This window comes from Nomia melanderi, chromosome 7 (genome assembly GCF_051020985.1).
Source record: "Nomia melanderi isolate GNS246 chromosome 7, iyNomMela1, whole genome shotgun sequence".
Lineage (NCBI taxonomy): Eukaryota > Metazoa > Arthropoda > Insecta > Hymenoptera > Halictidae > Nomia > Nomia melanderi.
This window is the reverse complement of record NC_135005.1, coordinates 2,196,016-2,221,589: the sequence shown is the minus strand read 5'-3', so window position 1 is coordinate 2,221,589 and position 25,574 is coordinate 2,196,016. Positions and strand designations below refer to the sequence as shown.

General features: G+C 33.4%; 1 protein-coding gene across 2 annotated transcripts in view; it reads right to left on the bottom strand.

Annotated features, from left to right (window-relative positions):
* The window catches only part of LOC116424161 (discoidin domain-containing receptor 2), a 233,103-nt gene that overhangs the window by 7,493 nt on the left and 200,036 nt on the right, over nucleotides 1–25,574 (bottom strand). The window contains exons 6-13 of one of the 2 annotated variants that reach the window (XM_031970186.2): nucleotides 25,280–25,444; nucleotides 22,599–22,732; nucleotides 17,077–17,284; nucleotides 12,538–12,633; nucleotides 3,730–3,905; nucleotides 2,883–3,054; nucleotides 1,405–1,670; nucleotides 551–688 (exon numbers count right to left, since the gene is read on the bottom strand). In XM_031970186.2, coding sequence (XP_031826046.1) covers nucleotides 551–688; nucleotides 1,405–1,670; nucleotides 2,883–3,054; nucleotides 3,730–3,905; nucleotides 12,538–12,633; nucleotides 17,077–17,284; nucleotides 22,599–22,732; nucleotides 25,280–25,444 — 1,355 coding nt within the window. The remainder of the gene's footprint in view (nucleotides 1–550; nucleotides 689–1,404; nucleotides 1,671–2,882; nucleotides 3,055–3,729; nucleotides 3,906–12,537; nucleotides 12,634–17,076; nucleotides 17,285–22,598; nucleotides 22,733–25,279; nucleotides 25,445–25,574) is intronic. The other variant, XM_031970187.2, reaches the window with a different exon arrangement.

Genomic DNA, 25,574 nt, shown 5'->3' with positions numbered 1-25,574 from the left:
TACAATTTGCTTGATTTGTATTTTGTAACGACTGAGATTTTTCACGATATTATAAAGCAATGTTCTTTATTTTTTGTATGTAATGTATTATAAATTTTTGTCAGAGTTGATATCATTGGTTTATAGCATTCTCTGATATCTTAATACAAGATAATAAGGACTTTATTGTTATTTCGTTTTCAAGTATTTTACTTAATCATAGTTGTTTATGAATTTATAAGAAATTTCAACGTCAGAAGCGAAATAAAGTTTAAAGTGCAATTAATCTCAATACGATTTGCATTACAAGGTGACTTACTAACATCATGAATAGAGGAAATCAGTGTCTGTTCAACTTCAGTGTTCGTAAATCACACCAGACGTTTTGGTAACAATAAATTTGATCAACGCGCATTAGGGATGTTTCCAGTGGGGAATCTTGTTTGGTCGTCGTGTGCAATTTTCGGATTAGCCTCGAGTGAAACGGGACGCGTGCACGATCGCATAAAGCGCAACAGCGTGCACGTGCACGTACCCGGGTGCATTGTTTCTCAATCTCTTTTATTCCTACCTCGCCGATATTCCTCGAGCCAAGTTTCTCTGTTGTACGTAGGCACTGTCGTGGTATATTGGTGGGTTCTATTTCCTTGCACTTGTATGGCTTGTTCATGCTGGGCGCGATATTCCAACTAACCACTGGCGCCGGTATCTGGAAAGGTAATTGAGTTACTCGTTGTATCGTTACAGCAATTGTTTAAATGCTATTATACTTATTTAATTTTGAACGTATGCGAGTTTGCAACTATGCGTACAGAATGCTTCATAAACAGTTTGCAAGATAGACGTTATATTGCATTGTGTAACAGAGAACATTACGTTTTTAATTAGTAATAATGTGAAATTTTCATATTTATTGGATAATTATAAATAGACGGTGAGGTGAGATATTAATAATAAAAATACAAGATTGCAGTTTTATACTTTTCTTGTGCACTCTTAATAGTGTAAGTAAACAAATATTCTTGAGTGATAACGAATGTATAATGTATATAAATATCACTACTTTCGTTTAAATATAAGGTTTTGTTATGAGCTCTAGAAGTTCAGAATTATAGAAACATAAAACTAAAAAAATTTAAGGGAGAATGTTTAAATACAAGGGAAAAAAGGAACATAATTTCCAGAACTTTAAAATATATAATACTACAATATTAAAGATTATAGTAATACAATATAAAATAATGGGAATTTTACTAATTTTTCGTATAAAACACTTTGATCATTATTTTTCCAATGTGTAAAAACAAACCGAAGAAAACAAATATTTTTTAAATTTAAATTTAACGAATACGTTACTCACTCTGTATTTCATTTTAGATTCATGTTATACAGTTCAGAGGAGGTTCGAGTGGTTCGCAAACTAACCTTGTGTTTTTCTTTGGGCGCCGTGTGCCAGCGCTTTGAGTGGATCTGATCGACGTCCCGTTGGTGATTAGACGTAGCCGCGATATTGAGTTTCGCAGTTGGACTGGTGTAACTTTGAAGAGTCCTGTAGTACTGAGAATGACGTGCGGGAGAGTTGGTCGGCGACGAGGAGCAACTAGGCGGACCTACTGTCGATTCTGGTCTTGTATCAAGTCGGACACTCTCCTCTGATACGTTCACATCTTTCAAGTCTTTTGGGGATTCCTCTACAAAAATCGATTCTTATCAATTTTTCATAATGTTCCTTTATTTCAGAAATATATTCACTCTTTGTATTCCACGGATGCTATTGCAGTGACGTTTAACCCCTTGGTGTATTATTTACTTTAGTTTTTAAGCTTATGTAACGTTTTACTATCGACAATTTGGCAGAAACGTAAACAAATTTTTCTGTTCCAATGTAAGTAGAAACTTACTTTGAAGATAATACATTGGTAATAGCAAAATAGCTTTTTGCTTTGATCCGAGAACAATCAACGGCATTGATGTTTATTAAGTTCATCTAGAAATTTTCATTATGAGTATCACTCGTTATTGTATGGCAAGAGGTTAATGACTCACATACGTACATTGCAAATACTTTTAAAAGTATATTTAAATGTAGAAATTGTTATATTGTATGCAATAGAATTACTTTATTTACTTAATCTATTCTCCTTATTTTATTTGCACTATTTATATGTTTCATATTCCTCCGTGATCAATATTTCTTGACTTTTCAATAATATTTAATTGGTAATTTCGTGTATAATTTAATAGTTTAAATGGTAAATATTTAGCAATGCTAGTCATAAGTTTGTAACTGTTTGTTAATGCGTAAGAAAATTTATCATCTGACAATTTTTTAATTTTTCATTTTTCACGAGATAATTTTCATCGATGTTTTACATATAATTTCGATAGATATTTTCTTAAATAAGAAAATTTAAATTTAATCATTTATAAAGGGTTAAATTAGATTGCTCAACGAGAAAATTTGTTCGTATTTTAATTTATATACTTTTTAACTGGCAATGTTTATAACTGTTAAATATATTTTATTCGTTGAAATGCAAATTAAATTAATCAATAAAATTTGGATGAACGAATAAATTAATTGCTTCTTAACGATAGAAATTGTTCTTTAAGATATTTTAGTATTAACATATAATTATTATTATTAACAAATAAAAATAATTCTTTCATGAGCACATACTTCAAATTTACTATTAGGATAATTTTCCTTTCAGAAAGATTAATTTTTAGATACGTGTAACAATTTTTAAAGTTAAATATCTTTATAGCAAAAAAGAATTTATGCCCGTCGCGTGGCGCTAAAGGTTGAGTTACTAAGCCGACAAAATTACGGCGCCTAGGACTATAAATTACTTTGACGTCCTTTGAAATAAGAAATGGAGAGATTCATGTTAAAAACTCACCGGAAGTAGCTACTATCGCATACGTAGATTTATACTGGGGACTGACAAGGGGTGAATTGAATTGTTCCATTGTTAAAGACTCGTGCATGCTCCCGTCCTCCGGCATGTCCGGGGAAACGTGATTGGCAGTCTCTGCCAGCATCCCTCCGGGAGTTAAATTTAAGAGAAGGCCCTGCAAACGTCGAATCTTTTGATTTAATCGAAACATATTGAATATAAATGTAGAACAATGTAACAATTATACAATGGATCTTTATACACCTACACCATAAAAATACCACTGACTAAATTCCAGTAAAATAACAATTACAATGAAATTAGTCAGACATTTAATATTTTGCTTGACCTAGAGAAAATATTTGTTCAGGTGCTAGGCTTACATTTATATATATAACTCTACATTTTACCAATTGTTCTTTATATAAAAATGTAACTTTGCATAAACATCCATATTTTAGAAATAATAAATATACAGAAGAACAAAAAAGTTTACATCATTCATAAGTAACCATCATGAAGAGATATAATGAAGTTTAATAGTTCATTTGGTGACTTAATTTCTTTACGAGAAATTTAACTGTAAAAATCAGGAAATGATAAATAGACATAGAATGGAGGGAAATTAGTGATGCTGACCTTTTTGTGGTTTATTGAATTCGATGTCAATCAATATCGATTCGAAATGTGCAAAGAATTACCGACAAACTGCGTCCCCTATTGTGTAAAAGGAATTCATATTGATTCCTGTGATTCGGGGGTGACGAAGTTTGCGGACTTTTAATGACGAATTAAAATCCGCTTTATCATTTCCGGAGAAGTTCCAGCATATTTATGAGCTAGTTTTTACCTTCATGTTTATGGCAAATCCAAATGGATTTTTCAACACGGTCGGCGAGCTCTGAAGTTTTTGCCGTCGATTCAGAAGTAGAATAATGACGAACACCAGCAGAAGAAGTAGGATAATGGCAGTCAGAACACCTATTAGTACTTCTAAATATTCCTGACCCTCTCCCGCAGCTGTAACTATGCCAAACGATTCTTTTTAATGCAAAACAGTCGCTAATCATGCCGTACCTTTGTCTTCTTCCGCATAAATGGAAGATAGATTAAGAATAAATACGGAAGACTGCTTTCCGTTCTATTTAACATGGCATAATATTGACACAGATTTTCAACAGGGTCATTTTAATCACCCTTTACAGATTATCGTGGAGTAATGTTATTGAAATTCAAACAATATTATTTCATCGATAATTTCTGCTTTAACTTCTTATAATAATATGTATAATAATTTCTATATTAACTTAAAAATCAGTATAAATTGTGCTTATGATATTTGAAACATAGCTAAACATTTTTCTTTCATTGAAATTTCTGTTCTGTTTTCTTCTCTTTTTAGTAGTAAAATGAGTAATTAGTTATGAAATGAGATATATTTGTTACGTGCACATATATTTTATTTTAACTGTGCGTTTGCAAGAATATTTTTATCAATATAGCTGCCATCCCTGACAGAGAGTGTCCGATTAAAATTGCTAACGTAATCTCCAATGAATTATTTGCAAATGTATTTAACAACAAAACTGGTATCATCTATATAACTCACATTAATACTCTAAATCAAAGGAGATGATAATAAAAATTATAATTAAGCGTGTTCAACACATAAAGATAACTAATTATTTTCGCAATTTTCATTTTTCTTATTCCATATTTTGCGCAAGAAACAGCAATGTACATGTTCATACCCAAAATTTAGTATTTGATATTTAATTATATTAATTCGTAAAGAAGCTAATCTTTTTCAGTTTCCTTCCCCATTACTTAACAAATACGGGTATTATTATAATAATAATTATAATTATTTTATATATATTATTTTATACAATCAACTTATTCGATTAAATACTTCTTAGCAGGTCAGCATACCAAAAACATTAATTAACCGATTACATAACAACTCCCCGTCTTTAAAAATCGTAGTAGCTACCCCCATCACTGCGAGCATGTAAATCTAATCTCGCAGACGTGTCTGCACGTCGTTAACCATTCCCCGGCACGTCGATTTTAATACACGTTACCCGGAGCATTCGAATGTCCGGTCGCGTCGCCGCGCGGAAAAGAATAAATCGAGTGGCGCAATTCGGAACGTCGTTTGAAATCGATCGTTTCTCGAGTCGCCGGTGAATCTTTTTCCACCGGATACGCTTTATTGCTCGTAAAGGACGCTACGCTTTCGAAATGCGTCTCTTTACCCTTTCCGTCGCTTAAAAAACCGTAACATTTTTATCGGTACAGGTGAAAAGGCTAATCGACCATCCCCCCGCGGATGGAAGAGATCGAGACGCCGAAGGAAAGTGGAAGAAGGTCAAGGAAGTAGGAAGAATAAACACGAAGCAGAAACGATGGAATAAGAATAAGAACGGCCAGTTGAAAAAAGACGAAAACGCGATCTGAGGGTGGCTCGATAAAGCGACTTTACAATGCGCTGTTACATTCTTCCAATTTTTCATGTCGACCGGTCGGTGTTTTATCGGCGGAGCGCTGCCGAGCACGCTCGGAACGGAAGCGGCGTCACAACGTCGGTTTTATGAGAGAAATAAATAAGCGGGCGGAGTGGCCTTGCGTGGCGATCAAGATCTCGCCGTCGACCCAGAGACTCGGAGACCGATTTGCTTCGATCAAGCCCGGCCCGTTCGTTTCAGCGAAAAAGTAAAACGGGCCACCGCCGCCCCGTCGACGTCCCTCCGCAATTTCGAGAACGTAATTCGCGGCATGCACCTCCCCGCGGACCCTCGCGACGATTCGAACCGGAAATATCTATCCTTTAAATCACGCTTTTTTACCCACGCGTAGCTACGAAAAAAGGAAATGGACAGGAACACGCCGGAGGGCTTTTAATTCCTTTCGCTCCCGTCTCGTCCTCTTTTCCGACGCTCCTCTGTTCCCGCTTAACTTCGTTATCCTTTTCTTTCTTCCTTCGACCGGGTTTTACGCACTTTTTCTTCATTCATTCGGTTTTGTTTTTGCGGATAGAAACTATGGATCGTACGCGGACAAAGATCTGCAAGCTTTCACTTCGGGTTTTGTAAGTAAATATTTGCCTCTATATGTATGTGGAAAGAATGAAGTATTTGCTGGAAATCGTATTTAGTCAATTTGATGGTAAATACGCAAGAATTGTATGCATAATGTTTAGTATTTATTAAAAATATCAAGTATATATAGATTGTAATTTCAAGTATGTCACTCATTTGCCTTAATTACTGCTAATTTCTTTGTAGTATTTACTACGGATTTTCCGACATTTGATATTTAGTAGTGGTAAAAGATTACGAATAAGAAACCTAATGCTTCATTCTATTTATACTTAATACTTATAAGCATTAACTTATATTATGCATACGACTCTATCATAATGTTGGTACGTATGAATTGTGATTTGATTGTAGAGAATGTCATAAATTGAATCTTTATTAGAGTTTACTACAATAAGAAAAGAATTGTATTTTTTTATATATAACAGGGCAAAATGGGTTTGATAACTATATTACGGATGTTTTTATATCGCAATATGTGCAATATTTTTTAAAACTATTTAAACTAAAGAGTTTTTAATTATTTACTACGATTTTGAACGTTAAATACAAACATGTCTTGTTATTTTTAACATATATGAATCTTAATTATACAATAACGAAATAATTAGTTACTATTCCCGACTATTATTTTATTATCTATTAATGATATATAAAGTACTTTAACAAGAAATATAATTCCAGTATCAATAATATAATACTTACTCTTTTCTTCTTACTTTGTTTTAACGCGGTTGTAAAGTATCTAGGTATATAAAGTATTCGAATCTTTCATTTTTAGCATTTTAAAAAATTTTCACCTACAAAAGAATGTGGAAATACAACATATGGAATACGTGGTGTAAAGGTTTATGAAGTAACTGCAGCTGCAGTACGTAATATTGTCTAAACAAATTCTCGTAACCTTCGTTTAACGTTTCGCGAGCCACATGGTTGAACATTTTCATGGCTGTAATTGAACCCAGTATGCGTGAAAAGTAATAGCCTCATTATGCTGTCACAAGTTGATAATAATGGATAGTCATGATGCAAATTTTAATGACGTTTCTATTATACTTTCGCAATTTTATATACTGCTCTTAACAATTTTTAGTGTCCCTATCTTGAATAAGAGTTAATTAATTTTTCTGAGTTAACAGGTTAAAGAATTAGTTATCGTGAAACCTCCTGTAACGTTGTTAAGCCATCATTTTTCTTGCTTTACTCTTTAGTTTCCTCTCCTTTAATTTGAATGCTTCTCCTCCTTCATCTATAACATTTCTATTTTCCCCTTTTTTCACAATGACATTTTATTTACGATGCTTTATTCGGCAAAGATTCAGGAAACTTAAATCGGTTGCAATTGGAAGAATCGCAAATGGGTTTGTAATACGACGAGACAAGATTTGTGGGGCGGTTTCGTACGTCGAGAGACCTCGTGATCACACCTGAGCAGAGTCGACTAATTAAGCCACTTCTGGCCCTCTGTGCCCGAGCTTCTATGGGCGATTTTCTTTTCTAATTTGCCGGCTTCGTCCTATTAACTGTTTATTTTAAATCGATACCGCTCCTGGACCAGCTGCATTTACTGGCGCCCCTGTTAATACCCCTCTTTATCTACTCATTAAGCACCTTTAATTTCTTCCATTATCTTTCGCTTTCTCTTTTTCTGTTATTTTATCTCGAATTCTTCTTGTCCCCTTGTGTTTCTTTTATCCATCTAGAAAGTGTCGTGGAAAATTGAACCGCTTTACGAGAAAAAATTAATTCACTTGGGGCTATTCGAAACAACGAGGAGAATGATTTTTTTAAGATGAAGTTAATTAGGTTAAATTTTGCATAATTTTGGAATTAAGTAAATCTAAATTGCTCTGCCAATATCGCATTCCCGGAGATTATACAAAGAAGGTAGCGTTGAAAATATTTCCGTAGTAAAAGCGAACTTTAACTTTGCTTTTAGAACGTATAATATGTAATTCTGTCCGTTAAGATTTTGAAATGTGTAATATGTAATTTCGTCTGTCAATTTACTTCAGAATACTTTGTCGTTTTTGTAATATATTAAAGAAATTTTTTACGTTTGTACTTTGCTAAACAATATGGAATATTTCAATTAATGATTCGTAAATATCAAATTATTCACACACATTTATAACTGATAGTTTCATTGCGAAGAAGTATGCCGACCGTAACAAACATATAAATTATGAAATCCGACATGATGAATAACATGAAATAGTGGAAAACGTAGTAATTGTTATTCTTCTAATTATATTGATAAAATGTTATGTAGTATTCAAATAGAATGTGTAAAAATTACTAGTTACCGAAAACTTTGTTCGTTACCTATACACAATATTATTAAAAATGCCGTGTATGATTTTAAAAATAATGTTCAAGACGATATTAATACGTTCGCGACCAGCGTCACATATTTGTGACATTCAACACATTGTATCTTGTGTAAAGAAAATTAAATTAGTTTCACAAGTGTTTCAAAGGCGGCTGTCCTATTTACTACTTTGTAAGTATGCATTAATGATCGCCTGTCTTAACCCTTTCGTTCCGAACTGTACATACAGGTACTACGAACACTTTAAATTACCGGGAAGCTAACAAAACGCTTTAATGATACAGGAAAATTGTATCATATGGGGATCTTTGCTTATAGCCGACAGCTTAAGTGCTACTTATTATTATTATTAGTGCTTATCTTATTTCTTTCACTGAGAAGTTTGAATTTGTCTTGAAAGGAGTTGTTCACTGCCCTCTCTTTGATTTAGGGGAAAAATACATATTCACAAACGAAAGGGTTATGACCCTAACGCGCAGGCACTAACACAACTGTATTTTCCTCACTTCAGGAACGTATGCCCGTAGCTTTGCCCAAAGCTCTGCCCGCGGGCAATCGAGACTGCTCTTGCTCGCGAAAAAGTCTGTTGGACACGCCTAGCGTAGGTTGTAACAAATTGACGCGATTCTTTTCTTGAATTTTATTTGCATTTTACACAGATGATATGTTGTATTTAATAAAATCTAGTAACTATGAAGATTGCTACTGAAACTAACGCTGGTTGCGAACCTGCTAAAGGGTAATATATTTCTGTCATTATATTTGTTCACCTAACTAGTTCAATTTTTCTTGCAACACACGCTAAAAATTCTAGCCAGAAGAAATATGGACACAGTAATGTCAAGCAATTATCCTCTAATTTGTTGCTTCGTTCCCGGTTCGCTTATTTCCACTTCAACGCTCTTTCTTCGCTATAATTTCGCAGAATATTCTACACAGGGAGAATGTTTCGCAGGATTCGCCGTTGTTGTCGGGTAATCGAGGAGCAACACTTCCAGTTAGGAGCATGTGTTCTCCTCGGTGCTGCTTGAAAACCGTACACGTTTCCTCGTGCAGCGTTCCCCGTACCCTCTCTTTTTTAATATTCAAACGCGTGGTATCTTTCCACCTCTTTACACCGGGAATGTTCGAAACCGGGCTTTTCGTATAGCTCACTCGTTACGAGTGTGTCTAACGATGTGCTTCTTTATTTTCTGCGGACTGGATAATCGCGGCCGCGCGCGAACGAGAAACTACTCGTTTATTCGTGACGGTCCGGAGGAAACATTTAGCTGCCGAGTGTCCGGGACACAGGGAATGGAAGATGAGGATGCTATTGTTGTTTGGTCCATTAGCGACGCACACTTGCGTCTGTGTCTTTTAAAACTCGTGTCCTTTGCTCCTTTAGCTACCGACGTTTCATTCCTTTGATACCGTTGTTCGGTTCTATTAAGAGACTTTTCCATTCCTAGTGTCGGTTCGTCGCTTGTGCAGCCATCAAACAGTTTTGTTCGCGATCTTGGGATTGTGTACCGCGCCGCTCTTTGATGTTCTTTTCAGCTATTCTGGATTGAGGCGCGAGTTGCGCAAATACGAATTTTTATGGACGACGTTTCGGTAGCTTTTGGAGATTATCCATGTGTATTTAAATTAACGCACCGGAGGAATAGTTTTTTTTGGATATATTATTATGTGAAGTAATATGAAAATATTATATTTTTTAGTATCCCCAAATATTTTATTAAGAATTTGTAAATATTGCGATTTTATTTCGTAAATAAAAAAAAACTGTTGTATGTAGGTATAAATTGTATTTGAATTTTAAATACGTTTTCTTTAAAATGGTGACTTTAATATTCGGTAACAAGAGTATCTTGAAGACTTATTAACCGATTTAGTAGATATTTTGTTATAGTTATTTTTTGATATGATTAATTAATATTCATTAGCTGTTTTTTGACGAACGTACGACATTTGAGGCATCTTTTAGTTAAAGTGTTTGTCATTTTTCGATAAATTCATACTTTCAAAGTAAACTATGACAAATGGTAACTTTATTCGCCTATCGTAAGGGAATATTGTTGTTTTTTAATAGCATAAAAATTACAAAACTATTTCTAGTATCGAGCTGTTTTAAAAAAATGTATCATATACGAAACGACTTTTGCTCCACCTACTAAATAATTTCTAAATAAAACTTTCCAGAATTATCATTAACACTAAACCTACCGACACTTTACATATACCTATTCCTACCGTAACTGATTAAGTAATTGCTTATAAAATAAAAATAAACAAATTAAACAATACATTTTTCGTAGTAAAAATAAAAACAAAAGGAAAGACAGAATTGATAAATTAATTAATTGAACAGTATAAAAATTGATATTAAGTTAAATGAACAATTGTTATGTACGTTTACAAAAAAATGATTATAATATCTGAATAAAATATATTTTTATTATAAGCGACCAAAAATCTTAAAAATAGAAAATAAAAAATGTATCATTTGAAGAGTATATGTATGTGTTATTTTAGAAATCGTTATTGATGTCCTTATGCATTTTTATAGATTAATAGTATTCCAGATTAAAGCTGGAATCAAAGAAAGAAATTCTTTAACCGTTTAGTTTTATAAAAACAATTGAATACATAAATTAGAATCAGTTTCTCGTTTATAGTAGTACCTCGAGTTAATGGAATTGATTTACAGGAGCAATAGTATGGGATCGATACGAGTTCTTTTCTGTTCGCCTTTTCATCGCTTCCTTGAACCAGCGCTCTCTTAATCCGACTAATTGTTTACATTACGACGAAGTTGCTACGTGAATTATAAACTATCCAAGTTTCATCCGTCCAACTCCCGGCTCGTCGTGACTCCTAATCGTATCCTTTCCTCGTCAAAGAATAGTAGCCTGGTTCCACTAATGAAGTTACTTCGTTGGACAAACCTTATGTACTCACAAAGTGAAGGAGGACGAAGTCAATCGCGGAACCATTCTGCCGTATAATCGAACGAAGAAATTCTGAAATTAATTTCCTGACCTGGCGCACGGTATCGGCAAACAGGAAAATTAGATCGTTGCGAGATGAGGAATTGTGAAAACGGAGCATACCCTATTTAACACTTTGAGCACCAAACGTTATAACTTTGGAAATGAAAAAGTTTGTTTATTTTTCCATCTGTTATACAAAGCCAAAGTATTTTCAGAAAAAATAACTTTGGGGAAGCGAAAGTAGGCGCTTCAACTTTTATAATAAGTTTACACAGAATATTGTACGACTTTTTATCAGAAAGTTACAAGAGTTCAAAGATTGGTAATTTTTCGATTGCGATATAGTGATTCTTCCATTCTATAGGCTGGTGTGTATTTATTATATTGAAAGAATAAAGTTCCATTATTGTATTAAACGTATATATAAGAAAAATACAAGAATAGTCCATATTTGAGTGAATGAGTTCCATTTATGGAACGCAGAGTCCTTGTAAAATTCTTTGCCATGCACGAAATATTGTTTTGTAAAGTATTATTGAATTGCTTAGAAAAAAAACATAATGCTGATATCTTCAGTTGTTTGCCCTGAATGTGAAAGGTGACGTATCGAAAGGCAGATAATACGTATGTAAAAATAAATATTGGAAAATTTGGAACTTATTGTTAGTTTTCAACCATTTCTTTTTATTCTCAAAAGAATCAATTTTAACGTTACTCAAATGCAATTGACGTTTATTAGAGTTAACATATATATTTTAGCATTTATTATTATTTATAGGTACCTATTTGTAACCGATTATTACCTCTACAATTGATATCTATAAACATTTACATAAACGAGAGGTGAAAGTAAAGTCAAAATAAACGCAATTGCAAATTCCGAAAGTTATAAAATCTTCTAAACTGAGTATCTTAAAATGGAAATCACAGATATAGCTTGTTTAAAGACGTTATTATATATGTCACACGTGCTTTCAAATTCCAAAGATTACATGCGCAATAAGAAATAACTATCGTAAGGGTAATACGAATTTGATCGAGAGTACGATCTATAGTATCCTTCCGTTACGTAGTAAATAAATTAGTTTACCACCGTGCAGTGGAATCGTTGTTCATGATTACTTAAGTTTAGGGCTCGCCGTCCCAGGGCACCGCGACAGATAAGAAAGATAAGGAAAGTTTCGAATGCTCCGGGTGTAATTAACTCGAGATTGATACGAATTAAATGACGCCGCCGTCGAGTCACTTACTTGTTTGCAAGTTAAGATCCACCTCGGGGTTCATTGGAATTTCTCGGTTGCTGAACTCGGACGCCGACTCTTCGGTGACGTTTTCATAGGGATTGGCTGGAACAAGAGAAACGTACCTTGGTAACTAAACAGTTGTTAGTTTTGCTTAATCTATTTGAGAACACGATAGAACACAGTGTAATACGTTAAAAAAATTCCACGTTATACAGATTTCGTGTTAAATTTCACCAACATCATTATAGTTACTTTATAACCGCTTTATAGAGTATATTTGAAAAATATACTATATATATTCTACTATATTTGAAAAACTATTTTCCCTATTTCATCCAACGATACTTAAGTGGAGCTATTATTATTTAATGAGAATTCAAAAATATTTTAATTTATATTGACGAAAAGAAGAAAAGAAAAGAAACAAATTAAATAATCTATTGAGTTGGTGCAAAAATTGTGACATTGTTTTATAAGAAATAAAAAGAGTTTTTCAAATATTTTTATTACCTTAATCTACTATATAATTTCTGTTGGTTGCTATTACCCTGTTCCATTTTTCTAGAAGCTTATTTATTCCATCATCATAAAAATGTTGTAATTTCGGAGAAACATGAATCCAGTGTCACTTTCACTTTCTTCAAGAAACATGAAAATTTTTGCATCAACACAATATTTTTCTGGATTATTCTTAGAAATGAAATTTGGAATTATTTTTGTATTACAATACTTTGGTTCAATTTGCACCGTGTACATTAATCATTAATAATGTAATAAATAACATGTATATTTGTTATGACATCACTCGATAATAGCGAAACAATAAATATATTAATAGTTACATTCACGAACTGTTACAATTAGAGTTAATTGACTGTCAAGTTTCATATATATTTATTAAATCGAAACTACTTTTTACATCATTAATAGAAAAATCAAATATGTTTCTCTTAACATAGTTAATTGAATTTTATTTTTAAACAACTCCTCTGTATATAATATTAATTTGTAGATGTTTGGTGCGTAAACATCGGATTGCAATTTCATCATGTGTTTACAACACCGATAACATTGCTATTGTGTTTTATTTCGTTCTTTCTCACTAATATATTAATTCGGGTACAATAAATTCGATGACCTGTTTCTCCGCGTACCTCTATTTGCTAATGAACAACGCGTATAACAGGCTTATTATTCTGAAATGAATAGAAAATAAATACATCCGGCAAATATTATATTCGCCGGAACAATATCGATTCCAAAATGGAAAACAAATAAATCCGGTTCTGCGCTCGCAAAGCGAGTACGTTATTCAAAATTCCCGATACACCAATCGTCTCTTCGTTAACCAAACAAAAAACTTCATTCCTTTCACCAAATATTTCCGGTGGCTGTCGTTGATTGGTAGCTGCAGAAACACATTACAATTAACTGCCAATTCCACTGCCAAATTCACTGTCAAGCACACTTCGACAAACTCTTCATTTACTATCTATCATTTAGATTGTATTAACTTTTTGCCTTGAAATTTCTTTCACAGACGTATTTATTGGAATTGCTTCATTACCAACAAAGAATTTTCCAGAAAAAGAAAGAAAGTCTATTAATCATATAAATGATTTATTTATTCCAAAGGTTAAATATCGATAACCAAAAAATAATGTTTCGATTCTCATATAAATACAATGCATGATATATTTATCTGCTTGTCCCTCATCAGTCGCTGCGTAAATAATAAACATAAATATTGAACCAACATTTATTGCGAGTCGATCACCAGCATCTGATGAAGCGTAAACGACGGCCACCGGTGACCGTCACGTTAGTGAATGTCTTAATGACTACCCGAGTTCGATCCTCATTTCCTATCTCGAAACGTCTGTTTTCTTTCCGACGTTTCTCATGGATTCCCGTGGGGATCGAGTCCGTAAGTAATAGAGGTACGATGATCGCGACGTTAATTCGAACGGTCATTAGGATCACGCGATGAAATTGGAAAGATAGGTGGTCGAGATACTTCGGGACAAAGACGTGACGGGTGATAAAAGCCGCGAACAACGTGCTCAGTTGCATACGGAAAGAGATAATCCCGGCTGTCATTACGGGATCGTTCGTTACTGATTTAACAAGATCTGCTCGTTGCTGAATCGAGATTCTCAAATGGTAATTAACCCCACAGTGACAGAGGTCGAGTTTTTCGTACCTACCACAACAAATGTATAGTATATCGCAGGACTTTTGATTAATCGAGTCACTATTTTTTGCGATTCAGACCGTTCAGAGGTTTGGTTATCCACAAACTCAATAATTTGGATTCTTGGATTATGTTACCTCAGGATATATATGATTGAATTTTGCACGCTTTGGAAAATATCTTTTCAAGTTTTCATTTATCTAGACCGTAAATCATACAACTAAATCAGATAATCGAGGTTGTAATGTACTTGCATATTTATTGATATTAACCGTTTGCACTCGGAAATTTTAATTCTTTATAACTTGTAAAGTTTCTTCACTCCTCGTCTTTGCTATATAAGCTTCTACATTTATTTTCTACTTATGTATTTTTATTTGCAATCTCAAATTCAGAAGAAGTCTAACCTTTACAAGTCGAAAACTTTCTGCAATCACATTACAAGACCATAAGTCGAATTTACGTTTGTTAAACCTCCTTTACTCGAGAACCAGATAAGATGAAAGTTCTGTAAGTCGAAGATCTTTTATCCCCTTTGCGTTACAACTTATTAGAGTTCGACTACATTTACTTACAAACTAGTAAGTAATACTTCATTTCAAATAAAATGATATATTCCTACAAATAATTATTCTATTTAAATGATAATAAATAATTAATTAAGAATAAAAGTTCAATCTGTTATTCGTTATACGTGGCTCGCTGCACAAATTTCGGGAAAGTGATAAATAAGTTTGAACTAATATTTTCATTTTTTCCCAAAATATTCTTCTTCAACATTAATACATTTTCCATTACGCTGTGTCAGCATTTTCTAATCTTAAAAATTTGAAGCTTTACGAAAATAACATAAACAACTGAATGCAGGCGCTAGAAATGGCTCATTCCGAAAACATTTGCAGCAACCTGCGTAATACTAATTTTATCGTCTAGTTTTGTTACCTACTGCCACAGGAACAATCGAATGTGAGGGGTTAAAAATATCTATTCTGAATACGCACAAAATATCCAAACATAAGTAAGTCTATCACGTTTCAAGAGATATGATTCAATAGTACATGAGAAAACAGCCTACGATGTACCGTCAGTTGTTGGGAACCGTGACGTGATAGGGGCGGATACAGTCGCTCCGAGAGATCCAACCGTGAGTCCGGAAACGACTGCCTGCATTCTTTGCTGTGCGACCCGATTGGTGTGCGTGAGCGCCTCAGCCAATCATGTATCCGAGCCGAAAGTTTGTGTTAGGAAAGAGTGCGCCTTCGAATCTGACCACTCAGACGAGAGTGCCAGGTTCGCAGCAACGGACGGCACTTACAGTTCGCCTCTTCCAAGCGTAGCGTCGACCATAGGTTTAAAAGTACACAGGGGCAAGGGGATGCTTCCACTTACGAAGCTCGGGCCGCCTCGACCTTGCATGCATAGTTATTATTGGCGCGTGGCAATAACAAATGACGGAAGCGAGACCGAATGCGATGAAGTGAAACGTAATGATAGAAAACAAAATTCTCTATAGTTTCGTCTCACTCTTTTATTATTGCCGCGCTCTAATAATGATCATGTATTGAAGATCAAGGCAGCCCGGGCTTCGTGAGTGGATGAGTCCCCTTGTCCCTGTGCACCTTTAACCCCTTGCCCTACGATTTTTTTCTTAATTCTGATCGATACGACTACTTTGTTATTAATAATTTATTGGGGAAAGAGAAATTCATGTTTGCTCTTAAGTATAATCATTGATTATAGAAGAATAATATTTACTTTGAATTCGAATGAATCCAGTAATATTTGTTTGTTAACCCTAGTCGGACTACGATGTGACTTTGACTCACATTTGAACTTTTTATTTAAATGTTTTGATTATTTCATATTGCATTTCCAAAAGTTTTTTGGACTTTTAAAATTTGGGTCCTATAAACAAAAACAATAACATTTTTATCATTTCTTTTATTCTCATAAGTGACTGAGGGGAGATCGTGGTATGATTCGTTATAAAAACACGTGGTACGATTAGAGTTAAATTATATTGAAATTTTCCATCATGAGTCTGACACGTTATTATAAGGCAAAGGGTTAAACCTAAGGTCGATGCTACGCTCGAAAGAAGCAAACTATAGAGAGCTCGTCGCTGCGGCTTTAAGTAGTCACGCCGGTCAGAAACTCGCGATTTTTCTGAAAACGCGGTTCGACGATTCCGTGGGTGCTCTCTAATTACTCGCTAGCGCGTTAGTGAACTTTCTTGCCCGACAAGTAACGGGTACAAACTTAAAGATTAATCAGAGTATTCCATCGACATCGCTCGCTGGGACTAGTGATCGATGAAGGGACATCGGGCTAGAGGTATAGGAGGAGCTTACTTCCGTCGAATGTCACTTCGCTGATCATGATCCATCGGGCAGCGAAGTACAGGTGTATCTTTAGAAGCTTCCCGCGACGCTCGTGCAATCCTATCGACACGTTCCGCGCATTCTCCAGAACGATATCCGGTATGTAGGAGTAAGATTGCGGCTCCTCCTCGTAGCTCTCGCCGTCGGGACTAAACCAGACGTCCGCTTTAGAGAATACCTGGCGCACGAGAGAGCAAGAATTGTTTTATTAACACTTAACGAGCCAATAATGTTCGATCGGCATATTTTCGAATTGGTTTAACCGTGTAATTTGTTTCATGAAATAAATTATTGGCATACATACAGGTGTTCATGGTATTTAGAATTTGTGTAATGTAATAATTATTATTAAATAGATTGTTTATTTTGTTTTAATGTGAGGAGTGTGCTGATTCAGAGTTGTTAAAAGTAAATTGTTTTTGAATATTCAAGAGAAGGAAGATACAATAGACAATTTAGTGAGAGCATTTGAATTTTGTTGATATTTGAGACGATGAAAGTGGATCTTTTTAGTTCAGTTTTACATTGCAGGTGGCACTAACTATGCAGTGAATTTGAAACCTTAGAAATATTTTGTAACATATTGGATAAATCGTTGTTTCGATACAAACTATAAAGTTGAATTGTTAAAAGGTTTAACATTTCCTAGGAGGGTAATATTTAAAAATGACCTAAAGGGGAAAAAATAACACTGAAAGTTAAAAGCAAATATTTTTCTTATCCTATACTCCGTTTCAGAGTGTTATAAAAATACAATATCTCAACGGTTTTAAAACGTTGAAACCATATATTCCTTAAAACAAAAAATCCGTAACTCAAAAATACTTTTTGTACAGAGTTTAAAAAACTTTAATTATTTTCAACTCGTTTGTGAAATAGTAATACTTTTTCAAATAAAACTAGAAAAACTAAAACCGCAACTAATAAAAATGGAAGCATTTAAATAGAAAAAGTATAAGAAGATTCTAATTTTACAGTAATGTACTTATTTGTACATGCAATAAATGCTAAAAATTTCTAAGTTACTTTAACGAGATTTCGGGATTTCTTTATAAATAATTTTTTCAAGCTGATCACAATTTCAGTGTACTGTTAGCTCAATGAAGTCGTTAATAAGGAAAACAAACTTTTATTTAATCTTCATGCTTATGAACCATTTAGTCAAAAGTGAAATAAAAATACTAACTCTTCCGCAAAGTACTCAAATTACTTGACTAGAAAATCGTCTACAACTAAAGAGCAATAACAAATACGAAATAATTCATGAATTATCTTGTCCTATTAATGTACTTCATTATTAAATTTACAATACATTAGTACTGAAAATAATTTTGGGTTACATCGGCAACCCGAAAGATGTCCAACCCGCTGACAATTGTAACTCGCTTGTTCGTGACAGGCTATATTCCACGATATAGAGCATGATAATCGGCAAATTAAATGGTACATTAATTACCGGACAAATAATACCTCTGGTCATTGAATAACTTCAATGGTATTGCTGCACGAATGGTGATCGAGCATCATGTTCTCGTCTGTTCATCATGGTTCGAATTTTACGAGCGGTTAAAATATCATTTAATTAAAGCTGCAATTTACATTAATCCTGGTGTAATAATATAACAATGTATTATCCTGTATGCGGGACCGGCCATTGTAGTTTTCGCGCTGCTGGACCGCAACGGAGAAGAAAGATGTACGCCTTAATAGGCGTTAGTTGATGGACCACTCGCTCAACTCACCGTGTAAGCAATAACCGGTACTTAAGGCCGACTCACTTTTAATGGCGCGGCCTTTCATCCAGATGAAAGGAGATACGAGCGATCCATCCGGTGTATCGCGCTGACATTTCAGTGTACAAGCCGTATCGAGCAGAGTTCAAGCCCGATTTTTAACCTGTCACGGTTGACTTCAGCGTTATCCGTGCCACATCGACGGCAGGACTATTGACGTCGAGTTATTTATGTTGTCGCGACATTGAAAAACCATAACGTATTCTTTTAATACCCGATCGTGTCGATCGTTAACGAGTTTATTCAATTTGAAATTTTTTTCTTGTCAGATAATTGATACTTTTAATCTTTTAACACGCATATTTGGAACTTCCACAGGTAGTTGTGACCTATATTTTTGTTATTATTGGATTATGGAACTGCATGAGAACTTGCGTTACCGTACATGAATTTGAAGAAAAAGATTTTAGTAACGTTTAATTTTTTGTATTAGCTTCGGAGAACTGAAAATAGGCTTAACATTTATTCAGTTTCTTAAACTTTGAGTTTTATACATTTCTGAAGACTTTGAGTGTTTTAAATATAGAAATTCACGGTTTAAGTAGTAGTAACGTTGATTTGTTGAAGAGTGTCTGTAATTATTTTAAACCTGTCTGTAATGTAAGATCTTTTGTAATGAAAAGAAAAGTGTAGGAAGTAAGTTGTTCTTTTTTGCAACTAAGAATGTGAAATGCGTGTAAGTGACAAAATATGGCTAATTGTAGTATATTATTGTGTTACATTATTTATATTTTCATAACAATATATTGTACAAAATATCATTGATCTAACTGGAATGCAAATGTTGTTTTGAAAAGTTATTTCATCATAGATAAATGTAAATCTTTACATATATTACGTACAAAAACCATATATTTCTGAATAATACTCCATTACGTAAAAACTGAAAAAATCAAATGTAGAAATTTAATAAAAGTTGAAGATGTACAAATAAATTCATATAAATATAAAAATATTAAAGTGTTCACAATGAAACTAATTATAACAATTTAATGTACTTTTAATGAATTTTCAATGAAATTTAATGGACATTTGTAATTAATCTGACATCAAACTATATAATAATATTGAAATTTTTACTAACTACACAACATTCAGATTCAGTTGGACAAAATTACAATCTCGAGGACTTCATTCGCTTCTAATTACATCTACATAAGTATTCACAACTCACTAATCAGCAAGTTATGAGGGTAGAATCTATATATATATATAATATTTTATAAATAATAAGAATATATAAATAATATAAAAATAAATATAAAAATATATAAATAATATAAAAATAAATATAAAAATATATAAATAATATAAAAATAAATATAAAAATATATAAATAATATAAAAATAAATAATAATATAAACATAATATAAACTGTTTTATAATACAGTCCTGAGGTTTTCCCAAGTACCTTGGTGACATCTCAGAGGCATCAATAATAATTAACACAATATCAACGAAAAATTAACGAATTCGGTGCTTCAATAACAAACGATTCTCAGTATCCGAATAAATTAGCTAATTTTCCATATTAACCATATAATTTCCTTCCAGGAAAAATATATAAATAATTATCAACGAAGGTGATTATTAGAAACTTTTATCCTCCACATGGATTTAAAATGTTAACTCTAAAATTATGACTTATGTTTTGTTTATCTGGCGGCGAATTTTTTAAAATATTTGAAATCATTGAAATTGTTAATAAGCAAATTAATTTTGAACTACATGGCAATTTTTCTACCTGCCGAATCAGTTTAGCCAACCTCATACCTGTTGGTACATGCCTTCTGATGTAACACCAATGTATAAACCATCAGCGGTACACGCCGTCTGATGTGATATTCAAATGTGAGCCACCGGTGATACATGTGTGATTGTTTCATTGGGCGGCGTGTACTATTGGTGGGTTCATAAAAAACTGTCCTATCAGAGAGGTATCAATAGTGATGTAGAAAAAGCAATAATTTTCATATGTTTTCCTTTTTTTAAAAAAAGATATATAAGCCGTTTCTTAAAAAATGGTATAAGTCCATTTATTTGTATATTGATATATTTAAAGATTTTCATTTTCATCAACTAAAAAATGTGGTAAACATTAACAAATTCTGGTAGTATGTTTACAACTGTAAACACATTAAATTTTATTATGTAAAAATAATTAATAAACTTGCTAAAAGAAATAATCGGAGTTTTTAGCTATAAGTGGATGTATTATATAAAATATGAAATTTATATTTTATGTAATACATCAATATTTTATGTATAAAACATGTAAGTAAATGAATAATTGACTTTATTAAAAAATATTTCAGGTATATTAATATAGAATTAAAAATAAACTGTGGAAAATAAAATACTTTGATAAGATAACAAATTATTAGTATTTTAATCAACAAAAATTAACTACTATTGTTTCAGTCTTAATTCTCGTTACACTTTGTATGGTGTAATATTTCTGATGAATAGGTGGTATGTAAGACAGTAAACTCATCATATCATTATATTTCTTTCTTGTTAATGTCCTTGCAGGTGTGTAAACAGGTAACAAAAGAATTTTTCTAAAATTTGTGGGTCGTCCTCGATGTCCTAATCAATCGAGAACTTTAAATTCTGTATTTTCTTCAAAGGAGGTTTTTTAGAAAATTTTATAATGTTCGTTCCTCTTAAACCTCATCAAGGATATGTTCAACCAATTTATAATTTCTTCGTCCGTATTTTTCATTTTCTTTGATATTGCTTCTTCCAGGGATTTGGTTGAAACAAAATCTCCTTGCTTCATTTCATATAAAAGGAACTTATTTTTTTCGGAAATTCTTTATTACATTATAGTAGCTTGATGAGTAATTACTATAAATAGTGATTTTTCACAATAGAAATTTGTGGTCAATAATATCAGACAAACCAACAATAATTATAAAACGTTTTCAACTATCGATAATTTAGAATAGACTTGTTCCACTTTAAAAAAAACATTCTTGCTATAACAGTTTACGGTTAAATTTATTTCGATTAGTTTATGAAGATACTGTATACCATTTACTGTGTTATTATATTTGTAAAAAGAAGACATCTGTGTCTCTAAAATTTTCATTAACTCAGTTTTACCAAAAAATGACTTATACTACTTTAAAAAAACGACTCATATATTCAGAGTATTCCAGGTAACTGGAACAAAGTTATCATTTACATATGAAAATATAAATGTAAGAAACAACCACTATAGGACAAGAAAGGTATAACAATAGAAACATTACTATTGACACAAACACTAACTAACAACAATATTTACTTTCGTTTTGCATTTCTTATACGAATAAAATAAATGATATGCGACAATTAACCAGTTAACTGCGTTTGACGAGTATACATGTCACCTTAAAGCTTGAAACGATACCAATTTTTTCAACGATGAATTCCTTATTTTTCGGATGAACATATAATTCCCCTTCGAGTTTCTTTGGTTTTTCATTAAAATATACCCTAGGCGCATTCGTCCTGCGAAACAAGAGACTTTAAACTAAATTCCACAGTTAACAAGTTAAACTCAGCACCACCAGAAGAACCAAAATATAAATAGTAGCGGCGGCTCACAGCGAAAAATGAAAATTATACAGTCGGCGTGAACGTGTTAAACGAAATTGTTCATGAGTTCGCCAGAAAAACATTTGTAAGAAAGATAGAACGAAATTGGTTACCTGTACATCACGGGAGAAATAATTGTTCGTGTAAATGTGTATCGCTTCGAAGATCCAGGTTACGTCGAACTCGAACACGAGCTCCACGTAGTCGTCCTCCAAGGTGTCGCGCATCCAGGCGACCCAGCCGGTGCCTGCGAACAAAAACGTATCTATTTCCCGCGGAATTGATTTACCGCGAATCCATTCCGCCCCCGTAGACAACTTCGTTAGAGTGAATCGAAGTTAAAGCCTGAGCAACGATTGATCTATTGTTTCTCTCGTTAATTGAATTGATTCCGTTCGGGTAACTTCCGGGCGCGAGGAGCTTTCTTCTTGCAACAATCCGCTCGCGTCTGTGTTTTGTAAAGCGACTCGGGGGTATAATCGACTCGAATGTTCGCAGGTGCTAAGTACCGATAACGACCTCACGGCATCGAATACTAAGTAGCTTTTTGTCATTTGTTCTCCGGGCTTCGGATTAATATACAAATTGTTTGGAAGTTCTGTTTTCCTGGTAATTTTGTGTAAAGTCCTTGTATCCGCTTAAATTTCTTCAATGTGTTAAATGACGCGTCTTTGGTAGCAGAAAAAGTTTCGTTAAATGGCGTTTTGATATTTTAGTTGATTTAACTAAAAACTAGTCTAGAACTACCGAGAGTTTTACATGATTAACACGTTGAACGTCGCGCGACTTCATAGAGCAAAATACACAGCGTAGAAAGAATATAATATTAAATCATTTGGTTGAATTGCATTATGATTATTGCATATTCATCTAGCTGAATGTCACCACATTAGGTAGCATTATGTATAATATAGAAATATTTTCAATAACCACCGTTTAATTGAGTGAACTACCGTGACCCCCATAGCATTCAACGTATTAATACGTAATCTTTATAAAAATTGTAACAAATAGATTGATTATAGTATTGAAGTGAAACTATTTATTTCTCAAATTATTTCAGATATTTAACACTTTCAAAGTATCAATAATTACGAAGTAAGAGAATTGAAACCCGTCATTTTGACTAGTGCGGTAGTTCTAGTGTTAAAAAATATTAACCCCCTGCACTACGATTTCTTTCACAACTACGCTCGACAGAGCTGTTTTACTGTCCATCATTTATTAGAAAAAGAACAAATTCGACGGTTATTCTACGTCTATGTTCACTCTGAAGAATTGCAATTAATAATAGAGAAATAATATTCAATTTTTAGCACGGGATGAGTTGTGAGATGAAATTCATTCTGTATGAGGATCAAAGGAATCATTTATTGTTTTGTAAACGTGCTTCGCACGTAGAATATATCCTATGTATGGAAATATTAAAACCATAAATGTATATTTAGATTCGTAATGAGGTTGTCTTCACCAAACTGGTTTCAAACATACATTTAATAAATAAACTACAGTTTTAATTGCGAAAGTGTTTGAACTTATGTTAATTAGAAGAGGTTCGTTACGTTATTGATGAATATTTCATCAAAGCGATAAGTAGAAAAATATTTATAGTTGTTATACAACTCATATAGTATACATACATTTTTATATCACTGCGATATTTATATTGCTTGCAGCTAATTTGTACATACGAAATATGTATTATATTTATACTAAATAAATAAATCTATGTCAGTAAAAATATATCTATCAATTTATATTCAAGTGAAACATAACAAAAAGAATGCAATTGTTTCAGGAAAGACAGGTTTACAATCGAAGTTTGTCAATTTAATATTAAACAATTTCTCGGAATTGTCAACAGGCTGTCTGTTCTTCAATCTTTTTAATAAATTTCGAAGTCACCCATTTGCAGTGCGAATTGACATAAAAATCTACAGGCAACAGATCACTTGTGTACAACCCTATAGTATATTTACAGTTAAACGGAACATACGTAGTGTAAATAAACGTAGGAAATTAGAGAGTGCAAAATAGTAATCGTGTTCAAATATTAAAAACATATTTAACCCTTAACCTTATGATTTATTTCGTAACAATAATCGATATAACTACTTCATCGTTAATAATTCATTAGGAAGAGGACAAATTTTTATGCTTATTCTATGTTTACGTTTACTTCAAAGGTTGACAATTGAGAATAGAAAATAATATTTAATTTCTATTTGAAGAAAATAAATAACATTATGATTCATCAAGTTCAGTTAAAAATTTTCTTCATAAGTCTGATACGATATTGTAGGTCAGGGAGTTAATTATCAAATAAATAAAAACTCATAGGAATCGAGTTTCCTGTTCGAGTTCATGTTAATCCCTTGTTCTACTTCTTATTTCACGATTGTGCTCGATAGAATGACTTTATCGTTAATAATTTAGTAGAAAAGGACAATCGATGCTTTCTCTGCGTCTACGTTTACTTGGTTAAAGGTTGATAATAAACAAGTAACATTTCATTTGTATGAAAAACAGATAAATAACGTTCAGATTTGTCGAATTCAGTTCAAAATTTTCATCACGAGTCAAACTTTTTATTATAAAAGAAGGGGTTAAATTATTCTTCAAAGCTTGTCCTAAAACAAATGCAATTCGTCTTGTCCTTCACTATCCTCCCACGCGAATGACACCCGGCGTACGTCGCCGGTAGCGATCTCTAACCCGAAGATCCGAAAATCACGAAAGATATACTTCCAGTTTCGGCACTTAGCACTCTGCCGCGTATCCACCCACCGATTACCTCTTCCATCTCCCATGTCCAGCCTGTAATTATCCGCGCCGACCTCGCCATCGATTAGCCGGCCTAGACCATCGGTCAACAAGTTGTCCTGCCTTTTACCGTCGTACGAGACGTCGCTGAGCTCCGCCGTCGGGGATTCCGGTATGGTGTAGCTCACAACACCACCTGAAACACGGTAAAGTTTCGCGTGACAACTTCCGGGATAATGCCTTCCCTTTTAAAAGCAAACTCAGGCTTGGGCAAGTTCGGCTGCGTGTTGTTCTTTGCTCGCGCCGAGGGCCGTCACGGCGCGGCG